This window comes from Salvia miltiorrhiza, chromosome 1, assembly GCF_028751815.1.
Source record: "Salvia miltiorrhiza cultivar Shanhuang (shh) chromosome 1, IMPLAD_Smil_shh, whole genome shotgun sequence".
Taxonomy (NCBI): Eukaryota; Viridiplantae; Streptophyta; class Magnoliopsida; order Lamiales; family Lamiaceae; genus Salvia; species Salvia miltiorrhiza.
In genome coordinates, this window is record NC_080387.1 from 14,814,526 (window position 1) to 14,833,943 (window position 19,418).

The window sequence follows — 19,418 nt, forward strand, 5'->3', positions numbered from 1 at the left end:
GATGCCACCCACTTAGAGAAAAACTTTCAGTATAAGTGGGAGAAGAAGTAAAGAGTGAAGTGGATGTTGTAATAGCTAGTATTTAGACACATTGTATACTAAAAGTTTTGCTTTAGTATAAGTGGGAGATTGTTGGATTTGTATACTGAAAGCAAGAACGTTTTATGCTTGTATACAATGATTCCTGTTTTCACTATTTAATCTCCTATCTGATTGGGTTCATGATTGCATATTGTCACAGCCCGACCTAAGCTAGTGAATAGTTAAGTCGGGAAAAAGTGTGACTGAAAACAAAATAAGAAAATAAAAAGAAAAATAGATCTCAATAAAAATCACTAACTTGCTTAAACAATAATTTACCAAAATATTTGGTAATCATAAACAATCTTTTCTAAAACTCAAAAGCAGACAACTCGCAATACATAACGACAAGTTGTCTAAGTATCAGGTGACATAATTCTGTAAGCTATTAGTTTGAAATCTTTGCAACACATCAATAAAGTAAAACGCACTAAGCGTTGCAGCGGAATAGCTTAAGTGGATTACATGTATGAAGACATGGAATCCTGAGCCTAATTTAGTACTTATATATCAAAAGCTTTGCTCTGCTGACATCCATCTGCATCACAGCTTAACCTGCACATTTAGAAAACATATGCAGGGCTGAGTACTAAAAAGGTACTCAATGGTCACATGCCAAAATAACTTGAAAGCTTGCTCTTAGAGCTATATATTGAACTTGCCATCTCAAGCATCACACAAGAGTTTTATTTAAATAACTTGTGCACGCCAAAACTATAAAACTTCCATGTAATTATCATAAACTTCACATTCGTCTGCAGACATACTTCTTTGTACTCTACCATATCTGCAATGATAACTGTGTGCCGAGAAGGTGGCCACCTTCTACGGTCACTGACCGGCCGATGCACTAAACCGGCTCACGGTCCTAGACCGGCCGATACGCTAAACCAGCTCACGGACCTAGACCGGCCGATACGCTAAACCGGCTCACGGTCCTAGGCCGGCCGATATGCTAGATCGGCTCACGGTCCCTTGTGTACACTAATCCTGTCTAACATCTGGATAGAACAGGATCCGAATTCGATTAACTTCTGGTGCCAGATAGGTATCATACAAGCTCATAAAAGTTTTGGCAAGTCAATAACTTTAATATAACTTTATTCATGTAAACATCATGAAATAGTGTGCACTTCAGATTTTGAGTTTAGAAAGCCCACCTGATCGTGGTCTGACGACACAAGTAACTCTGAACTAATGCTTTACTTCTTTTTCCTTGTATTTGACCTTCAGTGTAAAATAACTGACTAATAAATAATGAGAAAATGACAGGGACTTGATTTATAAAGAATGCTTATGTTGGTTTTAAGATGATAGCTCTATTGAAATTATGGTATAAAGACTAGTTGCTATTTAGCAAACTTATCAACAAATACCAACATAGGCTTAAATTGCAATACTCATAACTCTAGCGTTAACCATAACTTTACTCACTCTAATTTAATAAATAGCTATTAATTGGAAATAATATAAATCTATTTTTCTCTTCTTTCAAGAATTTGATTCTATAATAATCTAGTGTCTAATTTATGCATAATTACATAGTGTAATAGCATAATTTAATTATAATGATCCTATAAGTCCAGGCTATTTAATAAATCAAACTAATTATTAGCTAATAGCTAATAATCCTTTAAACACATTTATAGGCTTAAGTTAAAATAACTTAGCTCACTTTAACTAAATTAAGGGGCCAATTAAATTAATAATAGTCCAATAATAAATTAAGGCTAACCAAAGCCACCACTCCATTAATCAATCCAAATACGTATAATAAGAAATGGGCCCAAATTATCAAAACCCATTAGAGTAAGTACAACTAATAAAACCCAAGCTTAAATTTTCTTTACCTCTAGCAGTACGTATAATCTCCTAAATCTGCCATTCTCTCTCTTTTCTCTCTACCGTCTCTCTCTCGCTCTCTCCTCCGGCAGATGTCGCCGGTCCTCCCCGCCTCCGGCGCGGCGAGGCCGGCCCTCTCCTTCCCCCTCCTTGTCTTTCTTCCCTATTTTATTCCCAATTTCTAAAATGTCTAAATCATAAAATCTAATTCTTAGGGTTTCTACCTCCCTTCTTCCCCTCTGAAATTCGTCTCCCCGGCGCGGCCTGCCTCCACCGCTGTCGTCTCTGTCGTGCTGCCGCCCCTCTAACTCAGGTAAGCCCCCTATTTCTCTCTTTTTTCTATCTCTGCCTCTCGATCTCTCTTTCTGCCCTCTGTCTGTATCACAGTCTCTATCTCTTTGTTAGCAGCCACCGCGGACTGGCATAGCGAGGGCAGCACCGGCGGTCGCAGCCGCCAGTCGCGCCTCCGCCGCGGTGGCTCGCGGCTGCTGCCGTTCCCCACCCCTGTTCTATCCCCTTTTTTGTCTCTTTCTATTCTATTTGTTTTTCTGACTTAAACTCTTGATTTCAGAAATCGATGCTCTTTGATGAACATTGCCGGCGGCAGGCGTCACCGGTCCGACGAGGCAGCCTTGGTTATACTGTGGCTGTTCGAATTTCATTCTTTTGTATATACTCAGTTATTAACTCCTCGTAAAACTAGAATTTCTTGTAAAAAAAATATTCTAGATGCTAAAGAAAGTTGGTGTTATTGCTTGGTATATGCTTTAAGGATGTGTAGCTATTGTTTATATCTGTTGTTCTATTCATACTGAATGAATGGGCTGTAAATAAAGAAATACTACCTGCTTGTCAATCGAATTGCTTGTGAAAGATTGTTGGGGATGATAATGGGCGGCGTATGTGATTTGGCAGACTGGAGAATTGGTTTCGGTAGGGATTGAGGGAATATATATATATTTGTTTCAAGTCGGTTTAACAATAGCAGCAGCAGCTGCGTAAAAAGTGATATACTAGATTAGTAAACCTAATAACCTAATTAAAGGCTAATAACTAATCAGCTAAGGTTCGATTAATCCACATACTAACAAACCATTGGCCCAAATAACCACTGTTGGGCTCTTTTATTTTTTATAAAACTCTTGGCCCATTTACTATTGTTGGGCTTTTTCATAAATATTGAAAGTTAGTCCATCTCTTTCAACTTACAGGCTTCTAAAATAATATTAATAATATATATACTTTAGTGAAAATGCTGGGTGTTACATCCTCTCCCCCTTAAAAAAATTTCGTCCTCGAAATTTGCGTACCTAGTTGAACAACTTTAGGTGTTTCTTGTCTTCAAGCTCTCATGTTGCTTTCTGTTGCCCGTAATATCTCCGCAAGAAACACATCAATGCGATTGATTTATTCCTTAAATCCTATGTCTTTCAATTCAAGATAACTTCTGTTCTCTTTTGATAGATCTAGTCTGGCTAAGTATTATCTCATCCTGATGAATTACGTGTTTGAGGTCGAACACGTATTTTCTTAGTTGTGTTACATGGAATACATAATGAGCACTACTGAAACTCGGGGGTAGAGCTACTTTATATGCAACAAGACCTATCTTTTCTAAAATGTTACATGGTTCTTTAGATGTGGGCTTCAATCTTTCTTTCTTATCGAATTTGTGCACTCCTTTAGAATGCAGAGCTTTAAGGAAATCTCTATCCCCCAGTTTCAAAAATTTAACTCAAATCGACGAGTGTCTACATAAAATTTCTATCGATCTTCATCCTTCTTGAATAGTTGTTGAATTTGTTGGATAAGTGTAACCGTTTCTTCAACTGCATCAGATCCCAGCACCTTTTCTTCTACCTACCTCATCTCAATATAGTGAGGACTGACATTTCCTTACATAAAGTGCTTTATAGGTGTCAACAACTGTTGCCCGAAATTAGTATTCTAGGAAAACTCAATGGGTAGCAAAGCTTATTCCCAATTTGTTCCTCGATCTAATACAATAGTTCATATCACATCTTCCAGGGTCTAAATAGTTCTCTCAAAGTGACCATCTATTGTTTGTGAATGAAATATTGTTTCAAAATTTAGCTGAGTTATGAAAACTGAAAGATCATATGAAATCTGGGTTGAGGTGTCAAAAAGGGTTATGAAACTTAGGCTGCAAGAACTGAATTATCCAACACACAAGTTGGAACTAGCAGCAATGATATTATGGAACAAAGTGTAAAATTTAGACAAATCACAAAAGTTTAAAATGCTTATTCGAGCAAAAGATCTAAATATGAGGCAAAAGATAGCTCGAATTAATAAAAGATTATGATTGTGAATAAATTATCATCCACGAAAAGCTAATAAAGTGTGGATGCTTTGAGTAGAAAAATTTAAGTTAACTAAGGAATTCTCCTTACCCATAAAGAAATTAAAATTCTCATCAAGGATTTTAAAAGGTTGGAATTAGAAGTGGTTCTACCACTGCAAACCATAGAAGCTGTAATTGCAATGTTGAAAAATTACGGGTAAGGAATAGAAGGGATTGATAATTACCAAGAAGCTCGATAATTACCAAGAAGCTCAGGGTAAAGCGCTCTTGTTTGAGAAAAGATTATGTATACTCAACAATGAAAAATTTAAGCTCATGTATGCTAGATATTGCATACCCACGAAACACTAAAATATATCAAGATCTCAAACAAAACTTTGGTGGAAAGAAATGGAAATGAAATATAGCTTTGGTTGTAGAAAAATGTTTGGCTTGCCAACAAGTAAAGGCACAACATCGAAAATCCTATGAGAAGTTATAGTCATTAGCTATGTCAACCTTATGAGGCGCATATCAAGATATGTCATAAAACTCTCGACCATATTCAGCCACGTCTTCTCCTCTTACTTTAAATTGCTAAATTACGTATCCTTTTTGCTGACGACGGCTTCTGAAAATATACTCTTCATAAAAGCTTCTATGAACTGGCCCCAAATAAGATTCTCTAATCGCTCGAGGGTATGTATCTTCTGCTTCGTCTCCCACTAAGAATCAGTCGATCCTTGTAGTTGAAATAACATACAAGAAGGCGCTCTTGATCATTGCATCTAAGGAAGCGAAACTCGCGAAACTCTACTATAAACAGGGGAATTTTGACGATAAAAAACTTCTGAAATTCTTCTTTCAAGTTGATGGGGACGAATAGTTCTCTAAAGTATTCACATAGTGAATGGCAGATTTTCATTTCTTCCTTGAGACATCATGCCGAGTAAATACACAAAATCCCCAAAATTGAGCTTTCGTCCCATCAATAAAGCAATCACTGCTAGTTAGCTATAAATCAACTAAGCTATAAAACTAATGCCCAAAAATTAAACCATCTAAGCAATTAAAGCTCAACGGCCTAGTAAATGACCACTTTGATCATTTCATATCATGGAAAAATTTGCCTCCACGAGTTCTCATACAAAAGATGGGAATATACGTTGCAAAAAGGCTCTTAGTACTAATTGTGATGCACTAACTGTATAACGTCACTACTAGTACTAGGTTACAGTGCCACTGACATAACTCGCTACTGCATCATCAAACTGTCTATATCTGCATCCATCCAATGTATAGATATACGTACACATCGTCATCTCAAACATTTTCATTGCTATGCAACAAATGAAAACCCCCCACATATCAAGATACAAGTGTTAAAATATGAACAACACTTTATCCGTTCAAGAAATTCATACTAGTAGAGGATACTCATAAATAGACCATGTTATTCATATTCACTCACTTGTAAACATATAAACTTCTCCACATACTAGTTTCTTGCAAAATTGCAACTCATACTCAAACTTGTTTAAAACCATGATACTTTAAAACTCTGAAAATTCATACCTGGCTAGGCTGGATGAGATGGAGAGCAGAGCTTTTACTATATTACTCATACTAGTCCAAAGATTCAAATTTATACTAGACTCAAATGAATATTTAGGCTCAGAGCAAACGATCAGCTCTGATACCACTTTGTCACAGCCCGACCTAAGCTAGTGAATAGTTAAGTCGGGAAAAAGTGTGACTGAAAACAAAATAAGAAAATAAAAAGAAAAATAGATCTCAATAAAAATCACTAACTTGCTTAAACAATAATTTACCAAAATATTTGGTAATCATAAACAATCTTTTCTAAAACTCAAAAGCAGACAACTCGCAATACATAACGACAAGTTGTCTAAGTATCAGGTGACATAATTCTGTAAGCTATTAGTTTGAAATCTTTGCAACACATCAATAAAGTAAAACGCACTAAGCGTTGCAGCGGAATAGCTTAAGTGGATTACATGTATGAAGACATGGAATCCTGAGCCTAATTTAGTACTTATATATCAAAAGCTTTGCTCTGCTGACATCCATCTGCATCACAGCTTAACCTGCACATTTAGAAAACATATGCAGGGCTGAGTACTAAAAAGGTACTCAATGGTCACATGCCAAAATAACTTGAAAGCTTGCTCTTAGAGCTATATATTGAACTTGCCATCTCAAGCATCACACAAGAGTTTTATTTAAATAACTTGTGCACGCCAAAACTATAAAACTTCCATGTAATTATCATAAACTTCACATTCGTCTGCAGACATACTTCTTTGTACTCTACCATATCTGCAATGATAACTGTGTGCCGAGAAGGTGGCCACCTTCTACGGTCACTGACCGGCCGATGCGCTAAACCGGCTCACGGTCCTAGACCGGCCGATACGCTAAACCAGCTCACGGACCTAGACCGGCCGATACGCTAAACCGGCTCACGGTCCTAGGCCGGCCGATATGCTAGATCGGCTCACGGTCCCTTGTGTACACTAATCCTGTCTAACATCTGGATAGAACAGGATCCGAATTCGATTAACTTCTGGTGCCAGATAGGTATCATACAAGCTCATAAAAGTTTTGGCAAGTCAATAACTTTAATATAACTTTATTCATGTAAACATCATGAAATAGTGTGCACTTCAGATTTTGAGTTTAGAAAGCCCACCTGATCGTGGTCTGACGACACAAGTAACTCTGAACTAATGCTTTACTTCTTTTTCCTTGTATTTGACCTTCAGTGTAAAATAACTGACTAATAAATAATGAGAAAATGACAGGGACTTGATTTATAAAGAATGCTTATGTTGGTTTTAAGATGATAGCTCTATTGAAATTATGGTATAAAGACTAGTTGCTATTTAGCAAACTTATCAACAAATACCAACATAGGCTTAAATTGCAATACTCATAACTCTAGCGTTAACCATAACTTTACTCACTCTAATTTAATAAATAGCTATTAATTGGAAATAATATAAATCTATTTTTCTCTTCTTTCAAGAATTTGATTCTATAATAATCTAGTGTCTAATTTATGCATAATTACATAGTGTAATAGCATAATTTAATTATAATGATCCTATAAGTCCAGGCTATTTAATAAATCAAACTAATTATTAGCTAATAGCTAATAATCCTTTAAACACATTTATAGGCTTAAGTTAAAATAACTTAGCTCACTTTAACTAAATTAAGGGGCCAATTAAATTAATAATAGTCCAATAATAAATTAAGGCTAACCAAAGCCACCACTCCATTAATCAATCCAAATACGTATAATAAGAAATGGGCCCAAATTATCAAAACCCATTAGAGTAAGTACAACTAATAAAACCCAAGCTTAAATTTTCTTTACCTCTAGCAGTACGTATAATCTCCTAAATCTGCCATTCTCTCTCTTTTCTCTCTACCGTCTCTCTCTCGCTCTCTCCTCCGGCAGATGTCGCCGGTCCTCCCCGCCTCCGGCGCGGCGAGGCCGGCCCTCTCCTTCCCCCTCCTTGTCTTTCTTCCCTATTTTATTCCCAATTTCTAAAATGTCTAAATCATAAAATCTAATTCTTAGGGTTTCTACCTCCCTTCTTCCCCTCTGAAATTCGTCTCCCCGGCGCGGCCTGCCTCCACCGCTGTCGTCTCTGTCGTGCTGCCGCCCCTCTAACTCAGGTAAGCCCCCTATTTCTCTCTTTTTTCTATCTCTGCCTCTCGATCTCTCTTTCTGCCCTCTGTCTGTATCACAGTCTCTATCTCTTTGTTAGCAGCCACCGCGGACTGGCATAGCGAGGGCAGCACCGGCGGTCGCAGCCGCCAGTCGCGCCTCCGCCGCGGTGGCTCGCGGCTGCTGCCGTTCCCCACCCCTGTTCTATCCCCTTTTTTGTCTCTTTCTATTCTATTTGTTTTTCTGACTTAAACTCTTGATTTCAGAAATCGATGCTCTTTGATGAACATCGCCGGCGGCAGGCGTCACCGGTCCGACGAGGCAGCCTTGGTTATACTGTGGCTGTTCGAATTTCATTCTTTTGTATATACTCAGTTATTAACTCCTCGTAAAACTAGAATTTCTTGTAAAAAAAATATTCTAGATGCTAAAGAAAGTTGGTGTTATTGCTTGGTATATGCTTTAAGGATGTGTAGCTATTGTTTATATCTGTTGTTCTATTCATACTGAATGAATGGGCTGTAAATAAAGAAATACTACCTGCTTGTCAATCGAATTGCTTGTGAAAGATTGTTGGGGATGATAATGGGCGGCGTATGTGATTTGGCAGACTGGAGAATTGGTTTCGGTAGGGATTGAGGGAATATATATATATTTGTTTCAAGTCGGTTTAACAATAGCAGCAGCAGCTGCGTAAAAAGTGATATACTAGATTAGTAAACCTAATAACCTAATTAAAGGCTAATAACTAATCAGCTAAGGTTCGATTAATCCACATACTAACAAACCATTGGCCCAAATAACCACTGTTGGGCTCTTTTATTTTTTATAAAACTCTTGGCCCATTTACTATTGTTGGGCTTTTTCATAAATATTGAAAGTTAGTCCATCTCTTTCAACTTACAGGCTTCTAAAATAATATTAATAATATATATACTTTAGTGAAAATGCTGGGTGTTACACATATGTATGTTCTTTATCTCTATATAAGTAGATTATATGGTGTGTTGTAGATCACAGAAGACCATATAATTGGATTAACCTTAAGAGATATAATATGATCACAACCGAAATAACTATAGGACAAGTTATTGGTTTAGGTTGCGGTATAGATGAAAGTAGTTTGTCTTGACTACTTATCTATACTGGTACGTAATACGTATTGATAGGACCACAGTGAGATATATTCTTCTATCTGACTTAAGTGAAGAATTAGAGATCTCGGTGACTTATAAGATCTTAATACTAATAAGATGTCAGATATATATGTTGATTTGTCTATCACTTTGACTTACTATGAGCGAGAGTTATATAGTAACTTGAGTACTCTGTATCTTGGGTGATAGCAGTTAATATATGATATCTGATTATCTGTATTGGTACTCGTATCCGTATAGGATAATGACATCCCCTTAAGGAGCTCAATAATGTTTATTGCGCTAAACCCTGCAGGTTGATTAAGTTCAGGCGCGATAATAAGGTTTGAGTGGTACTGCTTAAGGATTACAAAGAGATTAATTAATTTAGGCTGTCAGAGCTCTAATTAATTAATGGATGTCGGATATTTTAAATACGAGGATTTAATAAGTCTAAATACAAGCCCCGACTCATCACCGGTAATAAAGGGGTAAGTCAATATTGGTTCTCTAGTGGAATGAACTAATATTTATAAATTAATTATGGTCTGGGCTGACCATAGATAAATTAATTTATTTGAGGCCCATCTTTATTCCTTGTATTTGGTCCCTGGACTGGCCCAAAGCCTCCCAGCCCAGAGAAAGGCAGAAATCGCCCAACACCCTAAAAACTGGCGCCTCCCCCCTTCTGTATTATTTAATACAGCTGTCAGTTCTCAGGAAAGACACACACTGATAATTATTAGGGTTTGAGAACTGAGAGAGGCGCAGGAGACGTGGGAAGCTTTCTGTCTTGGGTTTTCTCACAGTTCGTTGTCCATCCAATGATGAGACTAGAGCGGGATACAGTCTAGAAGATCAGAACTGGAGTTGTTCGATACGATCATCAATCATCTGTGCATCCAATTCACAAGTAAGTAAATCCTAACACCTGTGTGCAGCTGTTAAATTCATAGGACCATGTTAGGATTAATCGTTGTATGATAGATTAATAATAATCCAAGAAACGATCATCGGGCAAACGGAACGTTAATTCAATTTAATATTCCTTCAGATGCAACTCACATTGCTGATTTGTTTTTCAAAGAAATTGATCGTTTGCATGGAGTTCCAAGAACAATTGTGAGTGATCGTGATGCTAAGTTTGTGAGTCATTTTTGGCGTGTGCTTTGGAATAAATTGGGAACTAAGCTTCTGTTTTCAACTACATGTCATCCTCAAATTGATGGTCAAACTGAAGTAGTTAATAGAACTTTGTCTCAATTACTTAGAATTTTGATTCAAAAGAACTTGAAAACTTGGGAAGATTGCTTATCTATTGCTGAATTTGCTTACAATCGAAGTGTTCATTCTGCTACTAACCTTTCTCCGTTTGAAGTTGTTTATGGTTTTAATCCATTGAGTCCACTTGATCTAATTCCAATACCAATTGAGGAGCGTGCAAGTCTTGACGGGAAAGCCAAAGCTGAAATGGTGAAAAAGTTGCATGAAAAGGTGAGACTCAATATTGAGAAAAGAACGGAGCAATACATCAAGCAAGCCAACAAGGGCCGAAAGCAAGTCATATTTGAGCCGGGAGATTGGGTGTGGCTACATTTGAGAAAGGAGAGATTTCCTTCAAAAAGAAAATCTAAGTTGCAGCCAAGAGGAGATGGACCAATCCAAGTGGTTGCAAGAGTGAATAATAACGCTTACAAACTAGACCTTCCAGGTGAGTATAATGTAAGTGCTACTTTCAATGTCGTTGATTTGTCTCCTTATTTTGGTGAATTAGATTCGAGGACGAATCCACTTGAAGAAGAAGGGAATGATGGAGACGCATCCAGGCTGGCCAAGGACAAGATGGATCCTTTGATTATTCAAAGTGGGCCAATCATAAGAGCTAGAGCCAAAAGAATAAAGGAGTCCATGATGCTTTTAGTTGGTGAAATTAAAGCCCAAGTCCAAGACAATTCTACATTGGGCCAAATGGTGAATATTATTCAAGTTAGTGGGCTTGATGCTACTTGAAAGTTTGGGCTCATTAAGCTATCATATTTTGGAGGCCCAAATCAAAGAATAAACTCCACATTTTCGTCCAAATGGGTGCAGCCCACAAAAAGCTCATTTTAAGTTACTTTTTTTATGTTTAATAAGTGACTTTTGGTGTCCAAGAGACATACCAAGTGTTTTGGAGTTACATTTGTGATTTTATGTGCCTTTTTAATGGTTTTAAGTAGTGGTAAGGGAGTGGGGCTCTCAAGAGACCTTTTTGAGCCTATAAATAGGAATGTAATCACTTGTATTAGAGACACCATTGATATAAACGAAAATTGCTTATGCTTAGTGAGTTGAATTCTCTTTGTTGAGTTTTTCACTTGTTTTAGAACTTATCAAGACACTTGAGCAAGGTCTTGTGGCGTTCACCCATACCGAGGTTCTTGGCTGATTATATAGCCAACGGGTCGAGGTTTCTACGCTCTTAGGGGTTGATCAAACTAGATTCTCGATCTAGGGAGTCCGATGCCTATTCACACACGTCGGGTTCTTGGGTCATTATATCCAACGGATCCTTCGTCCACTTATATCCATATCACAAAGCTTGGTTCCCACATCTGGTGGTGGTGGCCCGCTGAATTTTGTGCTAATAGAGCAAATGATGGCCCTGCTCAATTACGCTGATGTGCGTCAGGCGTTGGGAACGCCGCTTCACCCCTCTGCTGGGAATGCTCAACCCGCAAAGTATTGAAATTCCGCCTCCCGCCGCTTTGGAAGTGAATGACCAAATCGCTAACAAAAAAGCCACGCTACCTAAGGAAACACAGAGGTTCCCTGCTGAGAAGTAACCAGAAAGGAGGCCAGAAGGGAGCCGGGTCATGCTAAGTAGTATTATCATCAGGAAGGAGGGGGTAGACGAGTCTGACAGTCGCTCTATCACTCCCGTGTTTGAGGAGGAGAGACCAAAGGAGAACGCGAAACTAAAAAACCTAGTGTCGCAACTGAAAAACCAGCTCAAAGACCTGGAGGACACCCTGAGAGAGAAGTCTCAGAGGGTCGAAAGGGTGCAGAGGTCAGAGAGATCTCACAGGGCAGAGAAGTCGCACCGGTCAGAGAGGTCACATCAAACCAGAAGGTCAGAGGGACGGGAGCAGGAATACTCCTCTGCAAACAGGAACACAGAAGGTCAGAGAGGTCACATCAAACCACAAGCGCCATCATGCTCATGACTCGCCAAAGGAAATAAGGGAGCACGGGAGGTATAAGGATGATAAGCGGGCCAGAACATCAAGGGTCCACACCACTACCAGCCGGAGCCCATTCTCCGTTGACCTCTTGGCGGACACTCTGCCGAGAAGTTATAAGCCTATTTCATTGGATTACGACGGTACCACTGACCCGGAGATACACCTTAACCGGTTCGAAGGACTGGTTACACTCCACATGTACACGGAAGGCATCAAATGCCGAATATTCTCCACCACTCTGACTGGACCTGCCCAGTTGTGGTTTGGAACGATAGCCCCGAACTCTATTCACTCCTTCGAGGACATGCGGACACGTTTTCTAAGACAATTCGCGAGCTCGCGAAGGGTAGGGAAGTCAGCCATCTCTTTAATGGACATCAAACAAGATCAAAATGAAACACTGCGGAAGTACACTGCCCGGTTCAACCTCGCCGCTCTGGAGGTGCCAGAGGCGGAATCACAGATAAAGAATTGCACCTATGTCCGAGGGTTGAAGCCAGGGCTCTTCTTCGATGAGCTTCAAATCAGACCAGCCAGAGATTTCGATGATATCATGGCAAGGTTACCAGGGTATTTACAGTTGGAGGACGCCCGAATGGCGCGAAAGGCTAAAAATGATAGACATAAGGCTAAAAGGGCAGAAGCTGCACCGGAGCAGAACAATAGGAATCAGGACCGGGCACCTTTGAGAGGGTTGCCCCCGAGGGTTCTTCCACCTCAAACAGAAGTACCACGTCGCCAACAGCGCACTGTAAACGAAGTCAACCGTTTCGACGAATACACCCCCCTGAATGTTGATGACATTGTGTTTGGTGCTACTAATGATAAGCTTGTGAAGGATTTTGTTCAGGCCATGTCTACCACATTCGAAATGAGTATGGTGGGGCAATTGAATTTTTTTCTAGGTTTACAAGTAACACAAACTCCTGAAGGCATTTTCTTTTCTCAAAGCAAGTACTCAAAAAGTCTTGTTCAAAGATTTGGCCTCGAGTCTGCTAAACACATGAGAACTCCCATGGGTTCCACTGACAGATTATGCAAGGACGATGTTGGACGTGATGTTGATCCAACATTATACAGCGGAATGATTGGCAGTTTGCTTTATCTAACCGCAAGTAGACCTGATATTCTGTACAGTGTAGGAGTGTGTGCTAGGTACCAAGCTCAGCCAAAGGAGTCACATTTGAAGGCTGTTAAACGCATCATACGCTATGTTTCTGGAACCTCTGAACTTGGAATGTAGTATTCCAAAGACACTAACTCTAACATTGTCGGATTTAGTGATGCTGATTGGGCAGGTGATGCTGATGACAGAAAAAGTACAAGTGGAGGATGTTATCTTTTGGGAAACAATGTTGTGTCCTGGTCAAGCAAGAAACAAAATTGTGTTTCTCTTTCTACTGCTGAAGCCGAATACATTGCTGCTGGCAGTTGTTGTGCTCAACTTCTTTGGCTCAGACAGATGTTGGACGACTATGGTATGCAAAGTAACATCTTGACTGTTATGTGTGACAACACTAGTGCCATAGAGATTTCTAAGAATCCTGATCAACACTCTCGCACAAAGCACATTGATATTCGTCATCATTTTATAAGAGATCTTGTTGAGAAAAAGCTCATTGTGTTGGAATACATTCCTACTGAAAAACAGCTTGCTGATATTTTTACCAAGGCTTTAGATTTTGAGAGATTCTCCCATCTTAGGAAGTCTCTCGGTTTGTGCTGCATTTAAGTGTTCTTGCATGTGAGGTGTTAGGACTTAGGTTGTCTTTGTTGGATCCTAACATCTGTTTTTGTTCCTTGTGTTTGTTTTTTCTTTTGTTTAGGCATATGCATGTTGGAGCCTGTGTTACTGACAGTGCAGTGTCCATGTTGGTTGTTTTGATGTTGTTCGTTCTAACCGGTTTATGCTGTGTTCTTTTAGCAGATGTTGATTAAAAAAAATTGATGTTATAAGACCGGTAGCACAAGAGTGAGGCTTAATGGTCATAAAACATCTGAAAATAAATGAGATCATCCCTTCTCTCATCTAAGTACTCGGGGCACGGCGTTCGCTGCGACAATGCACTCAGGGAAAATGGATGTTGAGCTTTAAGATCTCAATGTGTTTTGATTAAAAGTATCTTCCTCTGCTGAAAGAATCATAGTCTGTTGTTCCGGATGTTGGATAACATTGACTTCTAATGTTGGACTAACATTTGAAGTAACATTGGCTTTACTGTTTTGTTTCAATAGGCATATCTCTTCTCTTTTCTGGTTCTCTCTCTTTATCTTTTTCCTTGGTGATCTTATCAGTTAATTGGGTTTCTAGGGTTTGTTCTTCTGATGCTTGATCCGCCTCTCCTTGTCTCTTGTGATATGATTTTCGAATTTTGATTTGTTTTTGTGAGAGAGATTTTTATGGGATTTGATTTTATCTCAAGGCTTAGTGGTTGATGTTGGTTGGGGTCTTCTCGTTTGTATTTAAGGGGGTGTTCTGATTCTTCATTATTACCTTTCACTTCACAAACCCTTCTATCGAGATTTGTGCAGTGTCTCCCCTTGAAGCCCAAAAGTCATGGACAAAAACACTGATCTTTCTTCCCTCATCAAGAGTCTGATCCAACACTTCGGATCACCGGAAAGCGCAGCCAAACATCTCTCCGCTCTCCCTCAGATGGCCGAATCAACCGACAAACCCTCGTCTTCTCAAACACCGGTGGAAGTCCCAGAAGAAACCTTTCCTCCAGCTCCTTCTCCAAAAGGTTCTCCGAAGAGAAGCACCACTGAGTCGTCTGTTGGGACTGATGTTGCTCCTGTCTCGCTGCAAATGGTGGAAACTCCCATCAATCCTGAGCCGATCTCCACTGTTCCTCCTCTTGAGATCTTCCATTCAAAAATGGCGCCTTGTCCTGGTTCCTCTGTTAAGGTTGATGAAGAACTCACGAAAGGTAAATCTCCTTTGCAAAACCCTACTGTTCAAGCGTTTTCAGAAAAATCCACAGGACATCCAGCTTTTGGTGTTACTCAACATCAAACTCCTCTTACCACTCCAAGCGAAGAGTCAATTCCGTCTTCAAAAGAGGAATCAGCGCATGCTTCTCAAGATACCTCTTTGGAGAGAATTGGGGAAATTGACAAAGAGGCCCTGCTTGATCTTGCCTCACAACCTGGCTCAGATGTTGATAAAGCTTCTGTTGTTGCTGAAGAAGAATGTGCTGCTGGTGATAAACCCACATCCATGGATGTTGATGACCCTGAAAAGATTCCTGATGTTGATCAGGATGTTGATCCAGAAGAAAGCACAGATGTTATTGATGTTGACACCTTTGTCCCTGACAAGAAAAGCCGGAAATGTATAGCTGGGGTGGCCTCTCTCAGGCGTTCCTCAAGGTCAAAATCCACACGGGTGATCCCATCTACTCTCAATCTTCCTAGCCGAGAAGACAGTGATGTTGGTCCAACATCACAGCCTCCAGTTCTCAAGCCAAAGGTTGAACCTTCTCCCACCTCAAAGAGCGGAAAGGTATCTTCTGCCTCTCACACTACCTCTCATCGCATCAGCTGCTCTGGAAGCTCCTCTGAATCAGAGGTTGAGGAAGTCATACTCCACTCGTTTTTACACTCGTGAAGCAAAGAATGCTCTCAAAGTGTTGGCTGCTAGGAAGTTTCATAATGATAGACGTGCGGATGAGGATTTCTTTACAAAGTATAAGCTTGATATCCTTTTGCAAGATAGGAGTATGTGGGGTACGGTTGTCAATGTTTTTCCCTATGATGCTGAGATTGTTAGAGAGTTCTATGTTAATCTGATGACAGAGGCTTTTGACCCAAAATCTGTTAAGTATGGGAAAGTGTTTGTTAGGGGTAAGGTCTTTGATTTCTCCCCATCTGCCATTAACAAAGCATGTTACACTGCGAATACTAACACTGATGATGTTGAGGTTGATGATGATGAGATGACTAGGGAGTTGACTGGAGGGAAACTTAAGGCATGGACCTCGAAGTTTGCTGCATCCACTTTGTCTTGGAAATATTCTGTACTTCACAAGATTGTAGTTTACAACTGGCTTCCAAGCAAAAACACTACTGCTCTAACCAAGGAACAAGCTGAATTTATCTTTAAAGTTGGTAAGCCATTGGCTTTCAACTTTGGTGAGCAAGTGTTTGCTAACATCTCTCGTGCAGCCTTTAAGTCCACAGGTGGAAGTATGCTTTCTTTTCCAAGCCTCATCTACAATCTCTTGGTTAAGCAAGAATTCCAGGAGAGAGAGGAAGTTGTGCTTGTTGAAGAGAAGAATCTGCTTGAGTTTTCAAAAATCCTCCTCACTCCTGATCGTGTCAAAGATCTCCCCTACAAACCTCCACGTGTTGGTCCTCCTTTGTCTCCTCAGTCTGATGATGATGCTGACTCTGCTGAAGCTGAGATCGACAAGTATGGTGAAGACGAAGATGTTGATCATGCGATTGCTCCTGATGTTGCACTTGATGTTTCCAACATCATTTCTGTCAAAGCCCATCTCACTAAAGAAACATCCACATCTCGTAAAGAAAAGGAACCAGCTGGAGATTCTGAAGTTGAGATTGATCTTGACGTTGCAGAGCTCATCAAGGCCAGAGAGGATCTTCTCAAGCTCAAAAGACAAGTGCAGTTGATGGTGGATCGGACGATCAAGATGGGACAGGACATGCTTGCACGGGTCGACTGTTGTGAACAAGTCTTCGCCAAACTCCTACCTTTTCCTTCTTCAACAAAAAAGGAGGAGTAGTGTTTTCTGCTTTTGTTGGCAGTACAATGTTATTGTTTCTTTGGTGATGTGTTTGATGCGTGGACATCGTGATTTTTTGTGGTGCATGAGCACCTGTTTTTTTGGTAACATAGTTTATGTTATCTTGGTTTTTGATTATCTGTTGGTTCAACATTTATCATATTTTTGATATACCTTCGTATATTGTGTTGGGATCAAATAAAGCAAAGCTTCATTTGATCAACTTGTTTGTGAAAGAATATTAAATTGAATTAATACTCGATTGCCCGATGATCGTTTCTTGGATTATTATTAATTCATCATACAACGATTAAATCCTAACATGCTCCTATGAATTTAACAGCTGCAAATAGGTGTTAGGAAAACTTACTTGAGAATCGGATGCACAAACTGTTGATGATCGCGTCGAAAGAATCTGACTCCAGCTCTGATCTTCTCGACTGTATCCCGCTCAATTCCCAACGTTGGATGGACAACGAGCTATGGAAATTCCCAAGACAGAATGGCCACACACGTTTCCTGCGCCTCCCTCTGCTCTCAAAAACCTAATTTTTATCAGTGTATTTTCGAGAGCTGACAGCTGTATTTAATAATACAGAAAAGAGGAAGAGGCGCCAATCTCTATGTGAGGGCCGAAAATCTGTCTTCTTGGGCTAGGAGACATTGGGCCAGCCCAGGGACCAGATACAAGGAATAAAGATGGGCCTCAAATAAATTAATTTATCTATGGTCAGCCCAGACCGTAATTAATTTATAAATATCAGTTCATTCCACTAGAGAACCGATACTGACTTACCCCTTTATTGCCGGTGATGAGTCGGGGCTTGTATTTAGACTTATTAAATCTCCGTATTTAAAATATCCGACATCCATTAATTAATTAGAGCTCTGACAGCTTAAATTAATTAATCTCTTAATAATTCCTTAAGCAGTACCACTCAAACTTTATTATTACGCCTGAACTTAATCAACCTGCAGGGTTTAGCGTAATAAACCTTATTGAGCTCCTTAAGGGGATGTCATTATCATATACCGGATACGGGTACTAATACAGATAATCAAATATCATATATTAACCGCTATCACCCAAGATACAGAGTACTCGAGTTAGTATATAACTTTCACCCATAGTAAGTCAAAGTGATATACGAATTAATATATATATCTGAATACTTATTAGTATTAATATTTATAAGTCACCGAGATCTTTATTCTTCACTTAAGTCAGATAGAAGAATACATCTCAAACTGTGGTCCTATCAATACGTAATGACGTACCAGTATAGACAAGTAGCCAAGACAAACTACTTCCATCTATACTGCAGCCTAAACCAATAACTTGTCCTAGAGTTATTTCGGCTGTGATCATATTATATCTCTTAAGGTTATTCCAATTATATGGTCTTCTGTGATCTACAACACACCATATAATCTACTTATACAGAGATAAAGAACATGCATATGCAATCATGAACACAATCAGATAGGAGATAAGAATAGTGAAAACATGAATCATTGTATACAAGCATAAAGTTCTTGCTTTCAGTATACAAATCCAACAATCTCCCACTTATACTAAAGCAAAACTTTTAGTATACAATGTGTCTAAATACTAGCTATTACAAAAACTTCACTTCATCTCTCCCACTTATACTGAAAGTTTTTCTCTAAGTGGGTGGCATCAACCGCAATCCCATCCCTCGAGCATGCTTCTCATAGGTCTTTTGCGGTAAGCTTTTCGTGAAAGGATCAGCTAGGTTCTCCAATGTATCAATCTCTTTTCTACTAGCACATCTCCTCTGTTTACGATTTCTCGTATGATGTGGTACTTTCTCTCTATGTGTTTTGACGCCTTGTGGCTCCTGGGTTCCTTAGAATTTGCCACTGAGGAGGATATCATCTACATAAAGTGCAAGGAAAACCACGTCACCATTGGCATCTAAACGGTACACGCAACTTTCGTTCTCACAACGAGTAAATCCATAGGATTTAATGACCTCGTCAAAACGTTTGTTCCATGACCTCGAAGCTTGCTTAAGTCCATAAATGGACTTCTTAAGCTTCCACACAAGATGCTCTTCGCCCTTCTTCACAAACCCTTCAGGTTGCTGCATATAGATGTCCCTTCCTTCTTCAAGGAAGCCGTTTAGGAAAGCGGTCTTGACATCCATTTGCCAAATCTCAAGGTTCATGTGGGCTGTTATGGCAAGGAGTATTCGGATAGACTTGAGCATGGCAACCGGCGAAAAGGTCTCATCATAATCTATACACTGTTCCTGGGTATAACCCTTCGCCACCAGTCTAGCTTTAAAAGCTGCGACTTCGCCATCCGAATCTCTCTTTCTCTTGTATACCCACCTACTACCTATAGCTAAAAAGCCA

At 39.5% G+C, this 19,418-nt stretch overlaps 1 protein-coding gene and 3 long non-coding RNA genes across 6 annotated transcripts; 2 read left to right on the top strand and 2 right to left on the bottom strand.

The window, feature by feature from the left end:
* Positions 1 to 322: 322 nt before the first annotated feature.
* LOC131006709 (uncharacterized) lies at positions 323 to 2,879 on the bottom strand. 2 transcript variants are annotated; one of them, XR_009095725.1, is made up of 2 exons: positions 2,769 to 2,879; positions 323 to 636 (listed from the first exon to the last, which is right to left on the bottom strand). It is a non-coding gene; the product is annotated as an uncharacterized LOC131006709 (long non-coding RNA). The 2 variants fall into 2 exon arrangements; XR_009095726.1 differs by lacking the exon at positions 2,769 to 2,879 and adding an exon at positions 1,242 to 1,312.
* Positions 2,880 to 6,022: 3,143 nt separating this feature from the next.
* On the bottom strand, positions 6,023 to 8,579 carry LOC131006708 (uncharacterized). 2 transcript variants are annotated; one of them, XR_009095723.1, is made up of 2 exons: positions 8,469 to 8,579; positions 6,023 to 6,336 (listed from the first exon to the last, which is right to left on the bottom strand). It is a non-coding gene; the product is annotated as an uncharacterized LOC131006708 (long non-coding RNA). The 2 variants fall into 2 exon arrangements; XR_009095724.1 differs by lacking the exon at positions 8,469 to 8,579 and adding an exon at positions 6,942 to 7,012.
* Positions 7,215 to 8,384, top strand: LOC131006684 (uncharacterized). The gene is made up of 2 exons (XR_009095698.1): positions 7,215 to 7,936; positions 8,195 to 8,384. It is a non-coding gene; the product is annotated as an uncharacterized LOC131006684 (long non-coding RNA).
* A 6,266-nt stretch (positions 8,580 to 14,845) lies between the features above and the next one.
* Positions 14,846 to 17,036, top strand: LOC131025281 (uncharacterized). Its single transcript, XM_057955026.1, has 2 exons — positions 14,846 to 15,793; positions 15,858 to 17,036. The coding sequence occupies exons 1-2, from the start codon at positions 14,846 to 14,848 to the stop codon at positions 17,034 to 17,036; spliced, it is 2,127 nt and encodes a 708-aa protein (XP_057811009.1).
* The last annotated feature ends 2,382 nt before the right edge of the window (positions 17,037 to 19,418 follow it).